The 21,008-nt window shown below is 35.6% G+C and overlaps 1 protein-coding gene across 1 annotated transcript in view; it reads right to left on the bottom strand.

The window, feature by feature from the left end:
- The window catches only part of CSMD1 (CUB and Sushi multiple domains 1), a gene marked incomplete at both ends in the record, with an annotated part of 1,064,284 nt that overhangs the window by 364,684 nt on the left and 678,592 nt on the right, over nucleotides 1–21,008 (bottom strand). The window contains one exon of the mRNA XM_082048870.1: nucleotides 8,302–8,379. Within this exon, the coding sequence (XP_081904996.1) occupies nucleotides 8,302–8,379 (78 nt within the window). The remainder of the gene's footprint in view (nucleotides 1–8,301; nucleotides 8,380–21,008) is intronic.

Here is a 21,008-nt window from a genome sequence, read left to right as displayed (position 1 = left end):
AGAAAACTTAGCAAGGTATTTTTTGATTTTTCTGGATTATTCTTTCTGTTTGTATTTTAAATTTATGGAGTTGAGTAACCATTATTTGTTTTTTAAAGAACAATCTGTTTATTAATTTCAGTGGAAGGACACATAACATTGTATAATTCCCCCTCCCTAAATCAACAACCAGTCCTTTCCTTCCAAAGGCAACCCAATGTATTTATTTCCATTTTAGTTTCTTCTTGGGTTTTTTTTTGTTCGATAACAAAAATATCTCGAGCTCTTCAATGCACATTATTGAGGAAATTGATACATAATTTAAGTGGTTTTTACTTCCCTTTTCCAAGTGAAGAAGTAGTGGACTCAAACTGGTCTGAAGCTGATAAATTAGCTGTCACCTAACAATACTTCCTTGTTCCAAACATATCCGACTTTGGCACTTCGCAGTTCTGCTCAGAAGAGCTGCAGGAATAGATATGTTCCAGTGTGACAGGTGAACTGACAGTGAGATGCTGTGCCAACACAGCTGAAATTATTTTTCAAAGTGTTTCACAAGGTAAAGAACAAATTCTGCAAAAGGAAAATAGTCTAAGACCTTCCATCAAACGCTGAAGATATTGACCTTTTATCTAAATCAGAAGATATTCTCCCACACTTGGATTTAGAGAACCAAGTTCTGAATACATACTCAACATGCAAGAGCTATGCAGCTAGTGTAGAACTTTCAAAACTGCAACATTAGCCTCTATAGAAAGTGGAAATCTTGCAGGAGGTGGGAAGTGTCAAACCCTTCCAAGGACTTGACAATGAGGTATCTATATTCTGCAGCACACCTTCACTGCATGGACCAGTGTCATAGTTCTTTCTTTAATTAAAAGTATTTTAATGTTTTTTAGGTACCAGAGGTACACCCACCCACAAGTTCTCAGTGCCTTCACAATTTAAATATATTATTTGAATCTTCAGAGACTTCATTTTGCCAACGCATTTACTGCTTACATCTATATTTTTAAAAAAGTTGTGCATGCGAGCTATGCCAACAAAGGCATATAAAAGTATTAAGGTTTATATTTAAATTTCATATGAATAGCTAATTTATACAGAATTGTAATTGCTAAAAGCAGGTTGCTTATTCTTAATTCTTTGACTTTGAAAATAACACCATTCAATGTCAATTTACTGTACAGTATGAACATTCACTTTGTTTAATCAGTAATGTCCTATAATTGTATATGAAAATTATTTAATGGCAGTTTCACCTTCCTAGCTGGATAACAATTAATCTTAAGTATCCATAATTCAATTACATTACATCTTGTTTTACATATTTTACCATATGGTTTCTTCTGGTTATTTTACAAATTATATATGCAAATGGTTTATTAAATAATTGATGAAGCACCTTGTTTTGCTTGTAGCTACAAGTGATACTTCTCTTCACAAATGTATTTAGGCAGTAGCTCTCTTCACAGCAAGATTTTTGCATAGTATTTTAAAAGACATTTAAACTCCTGCCGTGATGAAGGCTTATTTAGAAACACCAAGTATAATTTACTAACCTGATTTATGAAGCAATTTATACAATCTAGTAAAATAGCACTGTAGAATTTCATGACATAGGGATACTCATCTTCTCTGAAGATTCTAAATTCTTTAACACTTGGGCAACTCTGTATTATTAAATTCTATGACAGGACAAAATATATCAGTGTAATTATCCCTCCAGTTTTATTAAAGCTTTACAAAACTGTTAGAAGATAATCCTACAGCTACTACTTCCTACTGCCCAATTTCATCCTATAATACTCAGTAAATGGGGCAATAGAGTCATCTCTTATTAGACATACAGTAAATGTATGATAAATTGTGTAATGGAATACTGTATGTTATGCATTTATCTATAATTATACATATATATGTACATATGCATATACAACAGAGATACTTTTAATAGTAAAATTTCCAGGATCCAACCCTTAACCTATTGTATAAAAATGGCAGTGTTCTAAGTATTACTTCCTTCCTTTTTCTTTGTTTTTAACTGAATCTTTAACATAACCTCAGTATTTCTGTAAAAAGGCTTTTGCAAATAACACTGGATATTTGCAGACATGCTAGGCCCACAAAATCTTACTTATTTAAGCTTTGTGTTCCTAACCTTGTAATTAATACATCAGTAAGTTATATGACTTGCAGAAATGCACAATGTAAAAGCAAACTTAATAAATGCTTTTGTTTTCAAGCTGTGGTATTTGAAAGAATGAAAAATAGCTTTCATGATTGAAAAGGCTGGAGAGTTTATGACACTATGTAAGCATTTAGGAAGTTTCTGATTGGGCACTTACAAATGAGAATCCTTTCAGTAATACAACACAACACACAAATACAGAGTAACTTCCGCTGAGAACACTGAGATCTTCACAGAGAATTCCTATAGAACTAATGAGAAAGAGGCACCTTCATACTGATCTTAGCACACAACAGGTTTCTGGTTTGGCTTCTGTGAGAGACTGTGGTTCTCAGCATACAATTTGAGTGTGTGTGAAAGACAGTGGTCCTTAACACACAGCGTAAGTATGGAAGGCTGAGATATTGTGAATTATTTGTCTCAAAGCTTGCTTGCCAAAATAATACGCTTAAGGCCTGCTTGTTATAGAAAAATGCTTGCTCACACTGCTTGCTTAATTGGGTCTGCTGTAAAGGCCTAAATATAGCGAATGAAAGTGCAAAATGCATGATCAGTGTGAATTATTAAAACTCAAAGAATGCTTGAAGCCTATGTAAGCTCAAGTGAAGCTCCATCAACATCAGCCACCAACATCTGTGACTAGGCCTGCAGTGTGCTCAGGCAATGCCCACCACCAACTGTCGTAAAATGACCAAGTTAGGACTTGCAAGTGTGGCCATCCACTATCAGGACCAAAACCTGTCACCTGGGACTGGCGAACCTGAGACCTGAGCACTGCCAACACCTGTCGGGACCTGGACTCTGATACCGGCACAACCTGCAAACTGCCAATTGTTACCAGGACCTGAGACCTGCAAACTACCAGCGCGACCGAGGCCTGAAACCTGAGAGCTGTCCCACGTTTGGGTCCCTGGCATTGACTACATCTTGCTTATCTGTTGCTTATCTTCTTGCATGCTTGCTTAACTTTCCTCCTAATTTCTTCCCCTTTGTTGCTCTAGCTTTAGATGAGAAAATGAAATAAATTTACTCTGCTTTAGGTAGAAAAATAAAATAAGATTGTTTAGTGCCATCTCACCTTGTTTGTGTCTTAATCTCACTCTTGGAATAATTTTTGAACCTCCTGAGTCCATAATTGAACTGGGACCCCACAGCTTCCTCTGAGGATTCTCAATCTCTTAAATGTAGGTGTTTCAAATTCTTTTCTTTTTGAAGAAGTTTTAGGAAGTTTAAAAGGAAGTTTAGGAAGTTTTCCCTTTGAGAGAGGGGGTATATCTGTCACTAAACACAGAAGATGCAGAATGGATGCTCAACTATGGTCGTGACACTGCTTACCCTTGTGTTACAATGGTTTATGAAGAGCCCAGGAAACAAAACTTTTAGAAAGATGGAGGTATTTGTAAAAGGAAATCCTAAGATCCAAGATTAGAAATTCCTCTTTTTAAAGCACACAAAGCAAATAATACTGAAAAATACAATGCTGGTGCATTTCCCCCGCAAAATATTAGTAAAGTTTGTCTCTTGGTATGCTATCCTTTTTTTCTAGCTCCTTTGCTCTGTTTTTGGAAGCAGTGGCAAACTGATCACCTGCATGTCAGAACAGGGAAAAAAACCTGCCAAAGGCTTGTTCAAGAACTACTGAGTGCCCCAGAATAAAAGCAAGCCTGAAAGCTGCCAGCATTTCTATATTTGCTTTATGTGTTTTAGCTGACAGTGAGACCAATCAAGAAGAAAGATTTATGCTACATTTATTTCTCCAGTGCTTTAAAATTCATCCTTCTTGAAGGGGCACAGGCCTAAAGAATTTCACCATAGAAAATTTGCCTGCCAGCAAATTTTTTCTTTTTTAATTTCTTAATTCACTCTATTTTATGTTAGTTTTCATACTTAGTTAATATTTAGTGCAATATTGTCCTTCTTAGGGAAATAGTCTTTCACTAACTGAAGAGAAAAACTTTTCCTAGTCATCATTTTGCATCCATCAAAGTAAATTTACCAGTAGCAACATGCCAAGAAGATGAAATTACTAATTTATTTAAAACATGAGGAATATATTGGTAAACAACAAAATTCCACCCTAAAATTTTGCCATGAATATATTTTTAACTACACTGCAATGTGTTAAGTCATTTTTGTCAAAGTTTCCCAATAACAAAATAAATAATGACTGTTGTCACTCTTTCTTTCTTACACAGAATGAGCTATGTTATCCTGTTTTGCTATTCATCACTATAGTTCCAGCAGCATGTACTACTAACTCATCTTAATGTGCTGCAAACAGTCAATACTTAGTCTATAAACTCACTTGTTCTTTGGCTATAAATGGCAAAAATCAGTCTAAAAATAGCTCTTTTTATCATCTTCAGGGTGAAGAGCTCTTTAGATAAACTCTGGAGCTAAGTTTTCAGAGAATGTATTAATCTTACACTAAAATCACGCTCTTCAAATAATTCAATGTCTTTTTCTGGTATTCTGAAATAGATTTTCAAATAATACTAGAGAAGACTGAAATTGCTTTATTGAAGTTCAAGAGGTTTTTACTCAGTGAGTATCTACAGATCTCTCACTTTGTAAATATGGTAGTTCAAAAACGGAACACTTTTGAAAGTTAAGTCACTCAGTATTGAGTAACTACTATGAACTTTTAACATAGTGCAATATGAATGCCATATTTTTTAAAGAATCACTTAGTCTTCATCTATTAATCTTTGCTGTATCATGTGTCTTGAGCCACTACCCACACTGCATTTTGAGAAGAGCAAACTCAGGAAATCAGATCTCCCAGACACTTTATTCTCATTGCAGCCTTTGCCTCCTAGTGTTATTGCACCAGCACCGCATAAACCTTGTCTGCATTTCAACTTTTCACCTTGTATGATGTCTCTCACCTCACTCAACTTCCTTGGCATTTAGTGTGAGCTTGCTGCATTCCTGTGCTCTGTCCTCCTGCTGATGAGGGGGCCTGGAAGTGGGGTGCTGCCTTGCAGACTTGAAAAGATAAACTACAAGGGTCTCTTTCTTGCCTAGAAACTAAGCATTTTATAAGGACTGTGGCTGTCTGATGATGATCTTTCCTCACAGCCCACTTCATTAAGGCTCTCCTTGATTTGGATGTACAGGATGCTCCTGGTACAGTCTCTCCACTGGAGAGGTAATGTACAGATGTTTAGAGGTAATAATCACCCTCTGACAGAGTTGCTGGGCAGGAATATTGCCATGAAAACAAGTTTGTACAGGAGCCAGTAATCAAAACTATGCAAAATATAGTTTGGAAATATTCCACAACAATTAGGGACAGATAGTCTGATGGCTTATTGCATTTTAGAACAAGAGTGAGTGACAATACCAAATAGACCAAGTAACTTCCTTTAGCAATGTACCATATATATCAGAATGACTAGGTAAGGGAACAAAAGTCAGTAGACTGAGCCTGCAAGAAAACAGTTGGACAAAAATCAGATGTAATTGGATTTGCTTTCCCTAAGCAGATTCATAAACTAAAACTCTCTCCTTGCTCCTCTGAGAGATCAGTTTCAGACAACCAAGGAGAAATATGCTTAGTATTGGATTTGGCCACTGTCTGTAGCAGCTCAAGCACCAAAGAGAACCAACTGTGTAAAAGTAACCATCATAACTGCCTGTCTATTTACTTTCTCTCAGCTTACTGTTCCAAAACTTTTTCAAGTGCAAAGTTTAGATGAATCAGGACCTTATTTTAATTCAATCATTTCCCCCATCTTTATCCCATTTCCTTGCATAAATTAATCATAATTCAACAGCATCTGGCCCACTGCTAAAGGGTAGTAGCTGGCAGGAGCATTCTAGCAATCAGTTGATATGTTTCCTTCAGGTGTACTGAAGAATTAAAAATAAAAAAGCAAAACCTTGTTCTTTCCCTAGAGAGTGAACCAATACATAATGATTTTTTTCCCCACAGTAAATCTTCCAAGGCACTTACATCCTAAAGCCACGCTTTGCTACCTGACTCTTTATAAACAATGACAAGCACTTGAAAGAAAGCATCCAGAAATCCAGGCAGCTCCATGAGGAGATGAGTGAGATACACAAGAGACTATGTGACTGAAATACTGTTCGATGTTCCACAAGAAAGTATTATTGGTAACGTTTTCTGCCTAAATCCTAGCCGAGTTGTGCCACTGTGAAATTCTTTCTGCAGCTTCTCTCAGGGTGTGCTTTGGAGGAAGAGCTGTGGGAAACCTGCAGACCTTGGGGTTCACAGGGCATCTTCTCACAGCATTTGCAATGCTGGTATTTGCATTCCATCTATCCCCCAGTAATCAAAATGCAAAAGTAAGCTTTCTGTTTTATGGAGAGAAAATATCAAAAAGATCTAACACACAAAAATTAGGAGAGGTGTTAGTCTTTAATTTACTTTTTTTAGAGATTTGCTAATTGGCATCAAAAGGTAATATCCGTTCTTATCAGTTCTCTGAAGTTGAATTCCCAATTACTTTTTCCATCTACATAATTACTAGCAAGAAAAATGGCTAAATACTAAAGGCTTATGTCAGAAAGAGCAGCAAAATACATTTGAATCCAACTGTTTGCATTTGAATCTTATAATTTTAATAAGTTTCATATATGTTAAAGTAAAGGTAATATTAACAATGCAGTTCTTAGGTTTATATTGAAAAGTCAGACATGATAATAAATCTTCACAAGTCAAAACACAAAGAAAAAAAAAAAGAGACAAAAGGCACTGCATTCAAAGTAAACAGCAGACTGCCTTATAATAATTTCTTCCATAGCCTGTCTTACTTCCACTTTCTGTAATTAAAAGTGGTGTCTGACAGCATAAGCTCTGAGAGTCTAAGCAGAGATCACACAGCTCCCAGAAGTAACTTATAAATAAAATAATAACTCTATAAATGTAATAATCACCCATTCAGATACAAACACCAAAGAGATGGATCAACTTTTTCTGCTACACCTTGCATAAAAAGTTCGTTTGGAGTGCCACACCATCAACATGCAATATTTAAAGCAGAAAATTGTCATGCCTCTTTTGTTCTGGTGAGCATACCAAAATGCTTTTCTTTAAACAATGCACTGCAGAAACACTGAGACCAAATCATATTCCCTAGACATTAGTCTTCAAGATACTTGTTCTTTCTGTACTTGCAGAACAGCGCACAATCAGGCAAACATAGCCTTGGTTTCGCTTCATTGATTTCAGCATTATTACATGAAGAAATAATTTATTCAAATACATCATAGCCATTATACAAGCACTTTTAATGAGTTGTGCATGAACACTGGCTTGCCCTCTGACTGTTTGTTTTTTTTTGGCGGGAGAGGGCTAAAGAACTCTATGCTTTCCAAAATATAAAATTATCTTATTATTTTTCTTGTTTCAAGACTGGCCTGATTAATGGAGACAGAGCTCTCAACATACTACTCAGACTGCCAGTTGTTCAGGGAAAGTGATGTTCAAAAAAATAATAGCCTCATATTCCCATAGTTAGCATCTTGATTTTACTCTTACACTATATCTGGGGAAAAGATGTAGAGAGACTAAGTAGACGTCATTCCAGAGTGCAATAAGCATGCAATGAAGGGAAGGTGATCTCTGTCTTCTTGAGAAGCTGGGAATTACAGCAATTCTTATACACCTGCTGTACTATATCACGGGACTGGAAAGAAGCAGTCACCAGGACACAGTGTGTCAAGAAGGGGGAAGAATTAGAGCTGTGATATTAACTGAGAGGAAGAAAAAAGATCAGAAAACATAAACTTAGATCCAGAAAATGCTAACATGCCTTCTTGACCCCAGTACTGAATTGATAAAGTCTATATGGTGCTGTTCTGCCTGGGTTTGCTAACTCGTCTTGCATCTCTGAATTCCAAATGTCCTGATATATAATATTTTGGAGGGTTCTATTTGTTTATTTGCTTTTGTTTATATAGATACCCATGTTTTTCAGACATTACACCACCACATTCTGCTTTCCACACCCTCAGTATTACCAGCAGAGTTCTAATTCAGTGGCAATTGGAAGTGCAATAGCTATTTTATGACCACAGCCTCCCAACACCTCTCTCTTTGATTTGTATGTTTAGTAGGACTCCAGAAGATATACATATTCACTGAAGATAATGACATAACTTACAGACAGAATTTTTGTGGTTACTGTCTTTGCTGGGCAACATCTTGACTCCTCTTGATTTCAGTTCAATTGCTTTTTTCACTGAGAAAATAAGAAAACAAAATGAAAATATTTCATTATTAAACCTTATAGAAGGGACATATAGCAGCCAAATAATACATCACAATAACACAACGCTATACAGGAACAGATTGAAATACAAGCAGATTGAAATAACTGCAGTTTCTGTGATAATCGAAATAAATACACATTTACAAAACCACAACAATTTATCACGGCTTTTTTAAACAGACATTATCAGGTTTTGCAATACTTTTAAGTCAAGTTTCCTTAGGGTGAAAGAAAATAAAAACCCATCCTAATCACATGTGTGGGTTTCCTTTCTTTACAGCTGCATATAGCAAAAATCTTAAACATTTTTTGAAACTTATTTATTGCATTGTACAGTACATTATCTACACATATCTCAGGATAATGTGATATTCACATCTGCTTTTATTTGATTCATTCTTCAGTAGTAGACATGTTTTTAGTTCAATTTCCTAAGGAGATTAAGGCTATAGGATCACAGTATGTTACATTCTTTGGCTCACCTAACCTTCTGAATATACAGGGCAATTTGAACTGAATTAGAAAGAGAGTAAGAGCTCTCAAAGGGACAATGTTTTGTGAGAGAGAACAGATGCATCCGAGGTTTAATATCTGTTTTCTCTGCTCAACTAACTGAATGGCTGATAAACTCCCAGTCTATCCCCACTAAGTAGTTAGAGCACCATAGGAGGGATCAGGAGCAAAGCAGGAAGACACATGAGAAGAAACTAAATGCAGTTATACATTAAGGAACACACAGGGTAGAATTTTAATTGTAATGGCAGGAGAAAAGGGTAAAAATAGGACATATTCAAAGGAAGTTAATTAGCTTGGAAACAACTCGATCAACTGAAAATAAAATCCAATGTAGAAAATAATTGTGAAACAAGCTTGGAAAATTTGAAACTATCATGAAAATACAAAAGCAAAAGCTAAAGAGCTAGTGACTGACTTTGTATCAGAATGCTAACGACAACATCAAGATGCATGTCAGTAACAAAAAAATTACTAAAGCAATAATCTTCTACTAATTCATATTAAATACTTTTTTTCTTCTAGAGCTCGTTGCTTAAAATGCAGCCATTTATCCTGGATACAAACAGAAAAAGAAAAAAAACAAAAAAACTCAGACATTTTAAAAATGGCAGTCATTTGTACTTTGTACTAGATAAATATATAAATTCATATCACAGATTATTAGTTACAACTTTTGTCAATGTATTGGATAAATTTTATGTTTACTACACTACACACTGAACTGTATACAAATACCTTGACTTCAGTAAGGCATTTGACACAGTCTCCCACTGCATTCTCACAGCTAAACTGAGGGAGTGCGGTCTGGATGATCAGGTAGTGAGGTGGACGGCAAATTGGCTGAAGGGAAGAAGCCAGAGAATCGTGGTCAATGGGGCAGAGTCTAGTTGGAGGCCTGTATCTAGTGGAGTCCCTCAAGGCGTCAAGGGTCAGTACTGGGGCCGGTATTATTCAATATATTCATCAATGACTTGGATGAGGGAATAGAGTGCACTGTCAGCAAGTTTGCTAATAACACCAAGCTGGGAGGAGTGACTGACATGCCAGAAGGCTGTGCTGCCATCCAGTGAGACCTGGATAGGCTGGAGAGTTGGGCGGGAAAAAATTTAACGAAATATAACATGAGAAAGTGTAGAGTCTTGCATCTGGGTAGGAACAACCCCAGGTTCCATCATAAATTGTGGAATGACCTATTAGAGTGCAGTATAGGGCAAAGGGACCTGGGGGTCCTGGTGGACAGCAGGATGACCATGAGCCAGCACTGTGCTCTCGTGGCCAGGAAGGCCAATGGCATCCTGGGGTCTATTAGAAGGAGGGTGGTTAGCAGGTCGAGAGAGGTTCTCCTTCCCCTCTACTCTGCCCTGGTGAGACCACACCTGGAATGTTGTGTCCAGTTCTGGGTGCCTCAGTTCAAGAAGGACAGGGAACTGCTGGAGAGAGTCCAGCATAGGGCAACTAAGATGTTTAAGGGAGTGGAGTATCTTCCTTATGAGGAAAGGCTGAGGGAGCTGGGTCTCTTTAGCTTGGAGAAGAGGAGACTGACGGGTGACCTCAATAATGTTTATAAATATATAAAGGGTGAGTGTCACGAGGATGGAGCCAGGCTCTTCTCGGTGACAACCAATGGTAGGACAAGGGGTAATGGGTTCAAATTGGAACACAAGAGGTTCCACTTAAATTTGAGAAAAAACTTCTTCTCAGTAAGGGTGACAGAGCACTGGAACAGGCTGCTCAGGGAGGTTGTGGAGTCTCCTTCTCTGGAGACATTCAAAACCCACCTGGACGCCTTCCTGTGTAACCTCATCTAAGTGTTCCTGCTCCGGCAGGGGGATTGTACTAGATGATCTTTTGAGGTCCCTTCCAATCCCTAACATTCTGTGATTCTGTGATTTCTAAGTGAAATGGTAGAAACAGCCAGTTAAAATCTTTAAATATCACATTAAAAATCATTACATAATTGTATTTGTCTCTATATTGGACTTTTGCTGCTTTTGCAGAATGAAACAGGCTATTCCTAAGTGCTGAAATTGGGCAAGCAGTGCAGAAAGTACTTTTTGTGCTATATGTGTTGCAAGCACAGTCTTTTATGTCTAAACCTGTAAAATGGGTCTTCAAATGATGAAAAATGATTGAAACGCAATTGCAACTGCATGGTATGAAATGGATTTGATAGCAATGTGGTGTTTTCTTCTAAGACAGAAACACATTATACAGAGACATCAATGCAGACAATAAGGCTGATATCCCCAGTGGCTTCTGGAAGGGTAAACCTTCTGGATATAGTAATCTTAGGGTCACTTTCTAGACTTGGGTAATAAAATTACCATCAAGTGCCACCTTGTGTTCTGTTTTCTTAGGCTGCATAAACAGTCTGTTAAAATTATCCAGTATTTCATGGGAAATGAACAACACAACTCTTGTAATGATTATTTGGAATATTGTCTGGAGTTGTGGTTTCTCTGCCAGCATGAATTTCACAATTTGTTAATATCTGTGTCATATAAAACATGTGAACAATTCTTGAAGGATTCAAAACCCACATTACTTACATTCACAGATGAATGGTAGAATCATTGAGTTATTATATAGCAGATAGAGAAAAGAATTATATTCTTCTCTTCGTCCTGTGACCCTATTTTAGGGTGAAAGTAGCAATCATCACCCAAATTCCTTGTAGAAATTCACTTTTGAAGTTATTTGTTAGAAATACTTGAAGCATGCTTCACGGGAATGGGGAAAAATGATACCTATCAGCTTTATTTGAAATACAGTTGACATAAATTGAAACAAGAGAGGTTCCAAATTGATATATGAAAAACTTTTTCACTGTTAGGACAGTCAAGCATTGAAAGAGGTCTTGCATTTTCCATTCTTGGAGTTTTTTTCACATGTCAAGAAAAAGGCATTCTGTGTCTCTCTGAAAGAACGCTAGATAGGGGATTCACAGTACTTAAGATCAGTCACCTAAAATGTAAGTGTTATGAAGAGAAATAGCCACCTCAAGGGGGCAATTCATCCCCTTCTAAGATAGACAAAATGAATCATCCTCTAGAGATGCCTTTCGTGTCCATAAAATATAGTAGAAACATATACCATTGCTCAAGCTAGATCCCTGCATTTTAGAGAGTAACATTACGTGACATGAGCTTTTATATCTGAAGAACTTCAACAGCTAAATCTAAGTATCTGTGAGACACAGGGATCCATGAAGTTAAACGGGATAGCTTGAGACATTAATACCAAAGTTCTGCCTCTATTATACTTGTGTGTGCAAGTTTTCACATGTGGGCTGCACAGTATTTTCTTCTATTTTTAAAAAGTATTACAGTAAGCAAGTATCATCTTGAAAACACAAACTGTTCAACCTCTGAAAGAGATATAGAGACCACTGAACACTGCAGTTTGAGTGAACCAGTTCAACCCCTTCTGTAAGATAAAAGAAATACTATAAATAGCACTTTTCATAACCATTTAAATATCATTTGAACAGCTTTTCTGAGATACTTCTTTAATACTTCCTGATTGCTGTCTCATTAAAAAGGTTTTCCTGATTTTAAAGATTATTTGCCTGCCATTTAACAGCACAAAAAGAGGAATGGGCTTATGTTAATAATGTCAGATATGAACAGCACTTTCTGTCTTTTAAGTCATTATTTTTTTTTAAATTCGCATAGCTTTTCACTCTTTTTACTTAAACATTCTGTTAAGCTAACTGAATTAACTCACTTCACCTTGTCTGTTAAACATAACTTAAAGACTCTTTTGGACAAGAGACACCCATTCAGGGAGGAAGGCAGAGCTAAGCACTGGAGGTCCAAAACAATCTTATCAGCCTACTGGAAAGCACTGGTGGTATTCCTTAACTTTTTGCTATACCTAAATAAAACTCAGTCATGGAAAGATTATATGCCTGGCATTATTTGAATGGATGATGAAAGTTCAAGTAAAATTTTCAAGCTGTAAATCTCCATTCAAACCTATTTTGATTTCTGTGAAGCTCATAATTTCTAATACATTTGAACCTGTGTGAAAAAATATATTTTAAACCAAGCACAATCACCTTGCAGAAAAGATGATCACAATTTAGCAGAAATATAGTTTGAAGAAAGGATCAAAATCAAAGAATGGTTGAGGTTGCAAGGCACCTCTTGTCCAACCCTCTTGCTCAGGCAAGGGACACCTACAGACAGTTTGCCCATTGATGAACCAATAAGAAAAATATGAACTGTTGGTAACAACCAGGAGGGTAACAAAATAAAAGCAGCTACGACATTAGAAGAACAATATCATCTTTTGATGATATTGGAAAAGTATTATCTTCAGTCAGATACATTTCTGTGTGTTTATATATATAAAATACATGTATTGCATTAAGATTTGTTGTGAAAAAGAACTTACAAAAGTTAGTATGCAATGTTTTAAAACTCTTATTAGAATACTTTAAATAATAATCTATATCTGTATCTGAATAAAGGTGGTTTGATATATTCGAGACCTGCTGACGTTCTGCCATTGAAAAGGTTCTCCTAGAAAGCTGATTCTTCAATGCATTTCCTTGACCAAGGCATTTGAAGTATGTAATTGGTAAGCTTTCTGTGTTCACTTAAATGAAGAGATTAAAATAATCAGAACAACAACCATTTAAAACATTTTATGTGTTTGGGTAAGCAAGACCTAATATTGGTGAAAAAGTTCTTCTAATCAATGACTTCAAGCAAAATGTTCACAAATAACCAAGCTCAGATATATTTCAGTAAGAAGTTTTATACACAGATTGCAGCCTGAAGAACTTCAGAAAGACCTTTCATGAGCCATAGACTGGGTAATTAAAAGATGAAGGCCAACAAGTGAAGTTAACAAGAGTAAGCCTTCAAATTACTAAAAGGAAGCGTTTCTTTCATACAAGTAGTAGCAAAAAAGTGAAATTATTTGCCAAAAGGCACTGGCAAATGTGGATACAAGTCTGAAAATCTCCTTCAGGTCATGGCTGGAGACGTGAATGAAGTTAAATAGAGCCCTTTATGATTGTTCATTACTATTTTTATGCATCTCTAAGTTTATCTTTGTGGGTTGAAGAGGCCAAAATTCATTCAGCAGGTAAATTTAATCTCTTTGGTAGGAAGGAACAACTCTCCTTCTTCACATTACTTTAGCAGACTATGACCTTTACTATGACATCTTTAGATATTGTTACAATTATACTAAATATGTAACTATTGAACATGGAAGATAACCTTTTTTGAAAGGTTTTTTTTTTTCCCCTATTCTTGTGGAAAATATAGCAGTTTGTAGTCTTGATGAGTACCATGTTTCTGGGCAGAAGTTTCAGGACTTCCTACAGATCAAGATGACTATTCAGAGTAGACTCAGCTGGAGAACTCTTGGTGCTGAACTTTCTTGGTGCCTTTACACTGCAAGACACACCATGTGCTTGCCATGGTAGTACTAACCTCTAAGCACTTTTGCAAGCTACCAGCCTGGATAGTCAGACAATTTACAGTTCCATTTAGAAGGGGTATTTCTGTTCAGATTTTTAGATCTTCCTTTAAACAACAGTGTTATATGACACTCGTTTTATATTCAAATCAAATTCAAATAAATATTAGATTTCATAATAACTTTGTTAGATTTCTTAATTAGAACAGCAGTAGTCTAAGATTTTGTTTATCATTCAGTAAGATTATGGTTTTGTTCCAAGAATTTGAATATATTTTGAGTTATTTGCACCTAACTGAAATTATTTTGTTGTGGTGTCAGATGCTGATTTCAGTTTTAACTGTGTGTATCGGGTGGAATAGATCATTTCCACACAATGCTTATTTGCCTAGTCCAAATTTATTACAAAAAAAAATTGTTAACTAACATCACCTATGATTTAATGTTTTGGGTTTTTTTTTTTTTTTAACAAATTAGTGTACAGCATACAGTAATCATTATAATTTTTTCTTAGCTCAAAGAATAGTAATTGACAATTTTAACTTTAAAATGAATATATTGCAAAGAGTTGTCATATTATTTTTGAAAGTGAAGACAGTCATTAGTATTATGAGTTTTATTTTCTGGAGCCATGAGTCACTTCAGTATACTACGCTCTCTATATAATTCCTATACATATATATATATGTGTATCTATATATGCATACATATATATTTCTCTATAATTCATATGTATCATTCACATATATTTCTCTATAAATCAAAAGGAAAATTTTCTCTTTTTTATTCTGCTTACGTTCATCTCTAAGAGACAGTAACTCAGAAAATAATTGCCCTACAGCTGTTATTATTGTAAAAGCATATTATACATAGTAGCTCATTATAGCAGGGATGGTTTCCTACAATTCATACAACAATGAATGTTTTTAAATGATGTTTATTTTCCACAGTTTTGTTTCCCAGGATGGTTCTTTGAAATCTGCCCTTCCAACCTCAAGTATAATCCAAATCACTCAAAAAAATGAAATCTGAAGGTTTGCTTTCTCATGATAGATTTAACGGTGTTTTTAAACTATTTGACATGAATAAATAGAAGTATGAAGCAGTTAGACTTTCAAATATTCTCTGCACATGTATATTTTTAAACACACATACTTCACAGGTGCAAGCAACAGTACAAAGTAATAATCAAGCTTTGTGTATATGTGCAATTCTGGAAGCATTACCTGAACAATTTATGAATATTAACCAAAACAGATATATATTCTTAGCTCTTTTTCTAAAATTAAAGTTGGTAATTTTAGTCTTGGTCTCTGATGATACTTTATTTTAATTCTTCATGAATCCATTTAATTATATATTTTTAGCATTACACTACATTTTGGAGCAAAGGTGGTTCATCTGGGCTTTTTGTTTGATTAAGACAGACTTAAAAAAAAACCCCAAAAAACACTACATGCACCTTCAAAACAGTGACTATGTGAAATCTACACAAAACATTGTCATAATTCTCAAGAAAATTAAATGTATTATCTGTATTACAATATAAAACGTTGTATTTATTTGTCGTATGTTTTCAGGGTGGCTATGAATTTCAAGTAAAAGGAGGGTTTTTTTAGTATTGCTTGACTAATCATGAATTAGCCAAAAGCTGTACATATGCAAGGTAGCAGGTAGTATTTAGCACAAAGTGTTTGCAGTCTTATTCTCTGGTTATGCAATTTTACTTAGGGGAGACAGGATAGACATTAGTAAGAAGAAATATATGGAAAAAATAACTGAAAGTGAAGATGGTAGGAAACATTTAATTGTCCATTCATACAGCATAACTGAGGAATAATTTAATCTAGAAAGGGTTTTGAGGACTTATGCTTTAAGCATAACAAGGGAATTGCAAAGAGGAAAGATACCTTCTGTAATTCCAGTAGGGCTAGAAAAAGAACTTAGAGTTTTATCTGTATCAAGGGAAAGTTTGGTTACACAAGAAAAAAAGCATTTTAACAGTAAGAGTGATGAATAAATTACCCAGAGAAGCTGTAGAATCTTAGCCATTAAAAGCTTTAAAGAACATGTTAAATTAAGGTCTGAAAACAACATTTAAGTATACTTGGCTTCTCATTGGTATAGGGTTAGTTTATCAAGATATTTTTAAACATATTTTCTATTATTTCATAATAATAACCTATAACCAGAAGTCATTTGGCTGAGAAACAATAAGTGGCTAAGACCTTGGGGTTTACTAGCATATGAAATTAATTGATTACACACACATTCAACTGCATGTGTGCAAACAGGTAAATGGTATGTGATAGACATGTCATATCAAAGCCAGATAAGATACTACAAGCATGGGTCCATTAACACAGCATTATGCTTGATTTAATTTACCCTCTTTAAGATTTCATACAATTATACCTTGAAAATACCCTTATGTGACTCCAAAACAAGTAAGCTAACATTTGCTGTTTGTTCCTAGCACGTTCTTTGTTATAGTTTTCATGTACATTGTGGATGACATTACAGTTTTTTCTTCAGTTACCCTAATACATGTGTATCTTGCCAGTTTTTATTCCTGAAGAAAATAACCTGCAAGGCCTCAAATACTGGCTACCACTCAAATCTAAAATATTCTGACATCATCTGCTGGTACTTCCTCAAGCTGCTTCTGCTGCTGCACTGCTGAGTTCAGCTCTTGGCTGCCTTTCACTGCAGATTTTTCCCAAGTACAGATATTTGAAGGTGAAGAAGAACAGCATAATGCCCAGTAGCTGGTGATCACCAGCAGGACCTTTCCTGTCCAGCCTTAAGACCACTGTCAGTCTAAGGAATGTATTTGAACAGTTCTTCATTTTTACTACAGTATAGGAAAAAACCAATATTTTTATTATTTTTTATGTTGAGAGTGAGTGGAGGAGAAATATCTGTTACAAAGACTGACACTTATCATTACATGTTTTGGAGAGTTCAGTAAGAAGCAGTAATATATTTGCAATAACATTCATTGGATTATTCTTGAAGGGAATTAGCAAAGTATATCAGCACAGTGCAGAATTAATCAATTTCCTTTTGATTTAGTTTCATCGGTCTGACTTTTGTCGAGTACTCGAGCTGTGAAAGAAAGTATTTTCTTAATTCAGATTGCAGAGTCCAATCAAGTGCACTATTTGCTTTGCCCTAATGCCTCAGTATTTCTATGTTCTTCTCCAAGGACACAATTACGGGAATATCACCATTTTTTGGCCCTGGAAGTAGTGATCTACAATTCTATATCTGCAGCATCAGTATTCTCTCTGGATTCTGCTTATACATCATATATTTATTTTCTATCACTCAAAGTCAAGTGGACTCAGTAAATAAAATGTTAGCTGTATCTAGGTTTTCTTCCATTTTACTATTGCCTGTTGTACCATGAATTCTTTTAGAAAGTGTAGAAAAAAAAAAAAAACTCAATCATTCTCTATCTTACCATTCACTTTAGTTTATGAAGAGAATTCTATAATAAATTATTTGATAAAACAAGGCCCCAGACTCAGTAACCTAGGAGGATACTTACAAGCTTTGCTGCTTCTCAGCTACCCACTTCTTGACTTTTGCAGAAGCACCACAATTTTCCACAGGATCTCTACTTTAAACCAACTCACTGGAATAATCTAGCTCTCTGCTGTTTCTGTACTCTCTGCCTGAAGAGTATTCTGTCTAATACACTTTCCTAGTGTTTCTCTCACTAACAGCTTTCAAAATCTTCCCTACTAATCAGTATTGTAACTCCAGAGGGCTTCACAGCAGGCATAGATGTTGCTACTGTAAAAGCCATAGGTTCATGATCAGTCGGCTTCCTTGTGCCATCCATCCAGCAAAGTACTGCCTGTCATTATCAGACCTTCCACCTGCTCCCTGTGCTGGAAATCTCTGCATGCAGTGCTAGCAAACAAATGGTACAGCCCTAAGATAAACTGGTGTCACAATAGATTTTTACACAAATCTTTCTCATGCTATGCGTATACACTGACACGGGATCTGCAGGTTTAAAAAGCAGCACAGCCAATTGTTTACCATTAACCTTCTGCATGTCACTTAGCTGGCCCCTTGCCCTGACAGACTGCCTTAGCTCCTTTATGCTATAAATATATGATATATCATAAGAAAACAAGTTAGCAGGCATCAAGTCTTCAGTGCCTGCAGATGTCCTCCACAGTTCTGGAAAACAGTATCAATACAGTTTGCACTCTGAACACACACTACCACAGAACTCACTGAGTAATTGTATGTAGGGCCTGTCTCTAAGAAAAAAAATAAATCATAAAATGAAATCCACTCAGTTCCTTGTTTGAATGCCACTTTAACTACAGTCTTCTAATTATGGTGTCAAAAGCTGATTTATGATTCTTCTCCACTAATATCTCCATAGTGCTGCTCAGTGGGATGATTAAAATGTTCATTAGAAAAATCCTATTCCGAAGTCAGTATTTGACTGTCTTTTCAGATTTTGTAGAGAAACAAAATCTGTAGTCTGGACTGAAAACATCTCTAAAACACAGCTCTTACACTGATCATTTGACTGTTTTCCATCACATAGCTGAACTTGAATGGACTTTTGTCTCGCATGGTAGATAATGAAGAAACTGCAAGTATGATAATACTGACAACACGTTATTTGATGTCTCTAATTACATCCCATGCAAAACCTGACTATGTGAGTGATTCCAGTCTGTGCCAAATATAAAATAATGAGTCTAATCGATTTTGTGATGGCATGTAGGTTATGCATGTTTCCTTAAAACTTGCACATCTCCATCACTCCATATAATGTGCATATCTCCATCACTTGTGTGTGTATTCCTATTTTAAATTCTTAGGCTCACATTCTGCAATTTCTACAATATTGCTACTAGCTGCTTTAGAGATTATTGAAGAAACTGTACGTTTCAGTATTTTCTAAATGCATACGTTTGCATTGGAAAATACTGAGTTCATTGAAGATGTTTAAGTTTAATTATATTGAAATAGCACATAAAACAACTGTCCTAGAAGTTGGGTAGCCTTGGGACAGTGGTGCCTTCGAACAAGGACTGTGGAAGGTCTGGCATTCAGTGAGCATAACATGATTTTTGACAAAGATTAGCTACCAAGTCTGAGGGAATGTTCCCTAGTCTGGAGGAATGTTCCTTGCTTTGGAAGGATTTCAACATGTAATTTAAATTTCATCTTTTATTTTTGAGGTAATTTGGAGGTAAACAGTGACATATAAAAATGTGTACCAAGATGATACACTTCTTTTCAACCACAACCACAGTATTTTGAATAGCTCTAAGGGGGATGGACATCATGCCAAACAAAAGTTGAAGAATGAACAGCTGTTACTAGATCGGCATCTCTATCATGCTGACATGATGAAGCAGCTATGCCTAAGCCTTCTTAACAACACAATTTTTCCTATACACTCAAGAAAGAAGTATTACCTGTAGCAACTTGATTAGAAGTACAAGCCTCCACCTTTGATAAGCTCACTCTTGTTTCTTCTGAAAATGCCAAAAACATCAAGGGTTTGTAATAATATGCTTATATATAGTGGATCAATAGTAAGACTTTTTAATAGAATGCCCTTGTGTTAAGAAAAAATCTGTATGTAATCTGAGTTTCTGTCAAATGTCTCACTCTGCTGGCACTGCGAAATTCTACCCAAACTTTGTCCTGAGAGTATTGGGGAGAAAACTTTATCCTAGGGTCTAATTCTTCCGTATTCTTGGCAAGTGCAGTTCTCTTGCAGACATATATTTTCTTTGTATCACCCTAAGTCAACTTTTGAGCTTTGCATTAAATGTTGAGAAAAATAAATATTTTGTGACCTCTGTCCCTGGAGGTTTTTAAACTGAGATTGGACATGGTACTTAGTGCCATGATCTAGTAAATGGACTGGAGTTGGACCAAGGGTTGGACTTGATGATCTCTGAGGTCTTTTACAACTCAGTCGATTCTGTGATTCTGTGACACCAAAATAGACAAGATAGCAAATGTGTGTTGCCTTTATGAGATGGCAGTTTTAACAATAAATCTAAAGATTATTACTAATGTCAAACACTGAAAAAGAAAAAGCTTCAAGTTTCTAAAAATGGGAGAAACAGAGATGGTTTTATCTTAAGGATGTACTGAACTCAATATATATGCCAAATCACTTTGATTATGAATTTTAAAGAGCCATTAAAGGAGCAGCTATTTTAAGCAGCTAGCTCTTAGAGGATGTACATGCCAAATTCACAAGGAAACAGTCTCAATGTTTTCTCCTGCTTTTTCCGTATTACATGATGTAGACTACTATTAAGCTAATAAAGGATATATTATATTTTTTATACAGGGGGAAAAAAGCATACATGTAAAAAAATCAAAGCTTTTTTTTCAGAGAGGCTAAATATATATATTCAATGCATGGGAAGATAAGATGTCAAATATTGATTTCATTATTATAGTTTTTATTGATTAAAATTCTCCTTTTTGATCATACAACCCAAAGTTAGAAATGAGAAAATACAGGCCAGTGTTGGATATTTTATATACACAGGTGGCAATATAAGATTTTTATATACACAGGTGGCAATATAAGATTCATTAAGTTTTGAGGTAGACTGAAAATCAGACTGGAAAGGATTGTT

Source organism: Streptopelia decaocto (genome assembly GCF_964273445.1).
Source record: "Streptopelia decaocto genome assembly, chromosome: 3".
In the NCBI taxonomy this organism is placed as follows: Eukaryota; Metazoa; Chordata; class Aves; order Columbiformes; family Columbidae; genus Streptopelia; species Streptopelia decaocto.
This window is presented reverse-complemented; position numbering and strand designations above follow the sequence as displayed.